Below are 4,389 nucleotides of genomic sequence, written 5' to 3' on the forward strand. Positions count from 1 at the left end.
CAACTTATAAAACATATATGCATACAAACATATATATATATATATATATATATATATATATATATATATATATACATAAGAACATAGAGAGAGATATAAATATATGTGTATATGTGTGTGTGTGTGTGTGTGTGTGTGTGTGTGTGTGTGTGTGTGTGTGTGTGTGTACAAAGAGAGTAAGCGAGAGGGAAAGAAAGAGAAAGTAAATATTATAGGAGGAACTTCCGAGTAACCTAACAGCCCTAGCATGGCAATGGCCCGCACTCCCATAAAACACAAATCGCAAAAGTCGTCATAAAAAGAAGGACCGAACGAGCGACCGATCATTTACTGGCCAGTAACTCCACACTCGGTAATTGCTCCAATTATCACAGCCGAGAGAAAGTCATTTCAGTTTAGAACATCCCACACGACGTCTTAAAACGAGGTGTAATTCCCTGCCAACACGCCCACAAACCGGTATCAAGGGTCAGCGTCACCCACGACCACACTGTAAGGAATGAAGGGGAAATTGGTGTGGGTGTGAAGAGCACAAGACAAATAGATTTATATCATTGATATCTTCGCATGTACTTCACTTTTCCTCGATGAAACGCCGGTACCAAATTTCGATATCATCCCCGCTCACTTAGCAAAGATTTAAATGGAAACTAGAGCGGGCGTGAAGCAGAACGTGCGGGGGTCAAACCGACCAAGACCGACCGTACAAGCAAATGAGTTCAAGGTCAACTACTACAGAGTGAGAGTCAAGCGCTTTGTTCCGTGTCTGGTCAGCGCCATGTGGTCAAGGTCATTAAGTCAATCTAGATGAGGTCATGAAGTTTTGTTTCTTTTAGAAAACCGATTAGTTTAATTGTTATTTTCCATCATCTGATAGTATATTTGATGAAGTAGATTCGATATTCTTTAATATGATTTTTTTTTTTTATTATTGTCTGATATTGATGATTTCATGGCAAGTTTTAAAATGTGGTTTAATGAGTTTCAGTGAGCAAGGGGGAAATCCTTTTTCAATATAAGGAGTTACGTTGACTCTCAGACGAGCCAACACCACCTCCTCTATTCTGTTTTGCTTTTGTTTTTTCTGAGGACTGTGCCCCACGTTTCTATCGCAGTTTTGTGTTTGTTATTGATTTGCAGGTTGATCCACTCACTTTGTCATAAGCGGAGTTTTGCTTTTATAAAAGAAACAAATCACCTGAGATCTGTATGGACTATGCTAGGGCCCAGAGCACTAGTTGACCGTCTAATTTGTCAGCCTGCTCATTGCCATGGATACCAGACTGGCCTGGTACCCATATTAGCTTTACTGATTTGTTGGCACTTGTAGCTTACGAATGATATTATCCAGCAATTCATTTTTGGTGGTTTCTAATGATTTGATGGCTTTAAGTGAACTTGATGAATCTGAAAAATTCTGTTCAATCGAGTGTCGTCGATGTTGCCAAATCTACAGGTTTATCAGTGGGAAAAGGTTCGGCAAGGAAGATCAATGTACGATTCTGAAATCCGGTTCACATTCAGTCGAGCTTACACATGCTCCCACGCACTCATCTCTCTTCGAGCCGTCAGTTCATATATGAAAAAGGGACATGTTAACAGGGGCGGTAGGAGATGGCGGATCCGGGATTTCTCCCTCCTTTCAATATGGGAATGATGTGAGCGAAGTGCCATGATGTTGTAAGAGTCTGGCTTTTCCAAATTCCATTATACACTTCTAGGAACTTAAAGGGCTCGGACAAGCTAATTCATTGGTAGGTTTTTTTTTTTTTTTTTTTTTTTTTTTTTTTTGGTAGTCCACTTCATTTGCTGATTACACATTCCTTAGTCTCGTGTGTCCTGCACGATCAATGCACTGAACAGTCAGGTATCTACTGCATATATTTTACTTTAAAGACTTAGAAATAACAATGTCGAGTGAGACTAGAGGGTAAGATAACTCATACACGAGTGTGGAGAAGGTTCCCGTTCTTCACGCAGCGAATTGTTCGTATAACCGTTTTCTCAAAGCATAGAACAAAGAAAACCATGGTTATTGATGGGGGACTAAACAAAAAAAAAATTGTTTATGTAAGACCAGGAAATTGTAGAACAAAAAATGAAAAAAAATCGATCCAGTAAGAACTACAGTGTCTTATAAACAAGATAAAACAACGTAATTTGAGCCTTGTTGACAAAATGGTGCCATTGTTACGTCACAACTGTTATTAGAAGAAACTGTATATTACATGTATGCGAGCATTTTGCTGGCATGAGTGGGAACTGTGGACCACAAGCCTGAAGGTATTAATTCCCTCATGACCTTGGTTTTATAATGGCTGTTTCACTTTATCTTTATGATCTAGTGTTGATTATGTAAGTGGACGAAGAGAGGGAGTAAGGGATGCAGGTGGATGGGGAGTAAGAAATAGAGATAGAGGCAGTTGATGGAGGGTGAGAATGAGAGTTGAGATCGAGTTGGAGGGAGCGGGCAAGGGAGAAAATGGTAAAAAAGTGGGTAATGTAAGTTACTGGAGTTGGAGTAGTTGTAAGAGAAGAGTGAGAGTAGGTCGAAAGAGAGAGTGGCATGACAGACAAGGAATATGTAGATCAAACAATAAGAATTTATTAAAGTGGAAACGGGGAGGAACGGACAGAAAATAACGAGAGTTAAGGAAATGAAAGAGAAAATGAAGAAAAAAAGAAAAAGAAGTAGTAACACGAACAATAGGGAGAGTTTACGGAGCAAGAAGGGGCGGGATCGAGCTTACTGGACGATATTTAAGGGCGGGGTTCAAACAGGTAGTTAATAAGAGCTGTTTGCCGCCGCGATGGGCTGTCTGGCCATTAGCGTGTGAACTGAAGCACTGCATGGGGGTTATTTGCGCCGGTGAGGTGGGGGGGAGGCATGGGGGACTTCAATAATACGTGTTAGAAGGGATGATTTTCTTGAAGCCTTCTATTATTAGCGATTTTTTATTTTTCTATTTCCACAGCAAGATGGTTGGCCCTTACCTTTTTTCATGGCTGTTTAAATTTTAAATATTTCAGAAATCACGCACTGAAGAATGGGATGAAAGGGACGTTACATTATATGAAAGAAATATATTAATGTGTGTATGTGTGTGTCTGTGTGTGTGAGAGAAAGAGAGGGAGAGAGAGATTGAGAGAGAAAGAGAGGAAGGGGGAGGAGACGGAGAGAGAGAGAGAGAGAGAGAGAGAGAGAGAGAGAGAGAGAGAGAGAGAGAGAGAGAGATAGAGAGAGAGAGAGAGAGAGAGAGCGAGAGCGCACGTGTGTATAAGCGCTCCCGTGCTTGCGTGTTTCCGTGAGTGAGTAAGTTGAGTACACCCTCGCGCATACGTATAAATATACACGTCTTCCATACAGTGCAGCATGTTCACCCTATGGTTTTAACTCATGCTTTCACAGATATTTAAAAAGAAACGAAGCAATAAAGAAATATAAATGCTCAAACATAAAATATCTTTGAAAGCGTCTTTAGATGTAGTATAATATATTACATTCATTCTTAATCCATCCGTAAAGCCTTGTTGATTCAGCAGTATAGATCATTATCCTACCAAAGAAATATTGTAATAGGCTATATAATACGCGGTTAGGTTTACAGAAGGGGGCTATATATTGCTTTCACGGGCCCACGCGTTTCTATTGTTATTGTGTGTGAATTTGCAATAAGTCTATAAAAGTTTACGGTGACGATTGTAAACAAATATCTTCCCTCGATCACTTTTTCAGTTATCTAAGAATGTCATCATTCTCTCTCATTTTTCTTTCATCCCCCACCCCCCCTCTCTCTCTCTCTCTCTCACTCTCTCTCTCTCTCTCTCTCTCTCTCTCTCTCTCTCTCTCTCTCTCTCTCTCTCTCTCTCTCTCTCTCTCTCTCTCTCTCTCTCTCTCTCTCTCCTTCTCTCTCTCTCTCTCTTATATTCCCATTCCTATGATTTAAAAAGGCACATATTTATTTACATGTATATGCATTACTGCTTCCGTGAGTTTATGAATTTATATTTGTTTATTTATATATTTCTTTGTTTATCTATGTTTCTCTGTTTATTTACTAACTTATATTAATTTATTTACGAGTTTATATACTAGTTTATATTCTTTTGATTTGCCATCTCCCGGGCTCTGTCTCGAAGGGAAGAAAGCACTGTCTTCGCCGCAGAATAAACGCGGATAATATTTCTTGAGGCCGCAAGAGGTAGACGCCAATCTGCCAGCTTTCTCTTAATTTTCTAAAGGCATGAGTATAATTGGGTTCCTACGAGAGACCGCTCCGGCAAAAGGCTTTTTCTTTGGAAAGTGTCCGACAGCTTAAAAGACTGTAAATGCCTTTAGATGTTCTTTAATCACAATTATTTTACGGATTTATTATTATTTTTTTTTTA

The 4,389-nt window shown here is 39.5% G+C and overlaps 1 protein-coding gene across 1 annotated transcript in view; it reads left to right on the forward strand.

Moving 5' to 3' along the window:
* The first annotated feature begins 1,382 nt into the window (after positions 1 to 1,382).
* The window catches only part of LOC125033264 (basic proline-rich protein-like), a 12,556-nt gene continuing 9,549 nt past the window's right edge, over positions 1,383 to 4,389 (forward strand). The window contains exons 1-2 of the mRNA XM_047624647.1: positions 1,383 to 1,567; positions 1,722 to 1,754. Coding sequence (XP_047480603.1) covers positions 1,383 to 1,567; positions 1,722 to 1,754 — 218 coding nt within the window. The remainder of the gene's footprint in view (positions 1,568 to 1,721; positions 1,755 to 4,389) is intronic.

The sequence above is a fragment of the Penaeus chinensis genome, chromosome 16 (assembly GCF_019202785.1).
Source record: "Penaeus chinensis breed Huanghai No. 1 chromosome 16, ASM1920278v2, whole genome shotgun sequence".
Taxonomy (NCBI): Eukaryota; Metazoa; Arthropoda; class Malacostraca; order Decapoda; family Penaeidae; genus Penaeus; species Penaeus chinensis.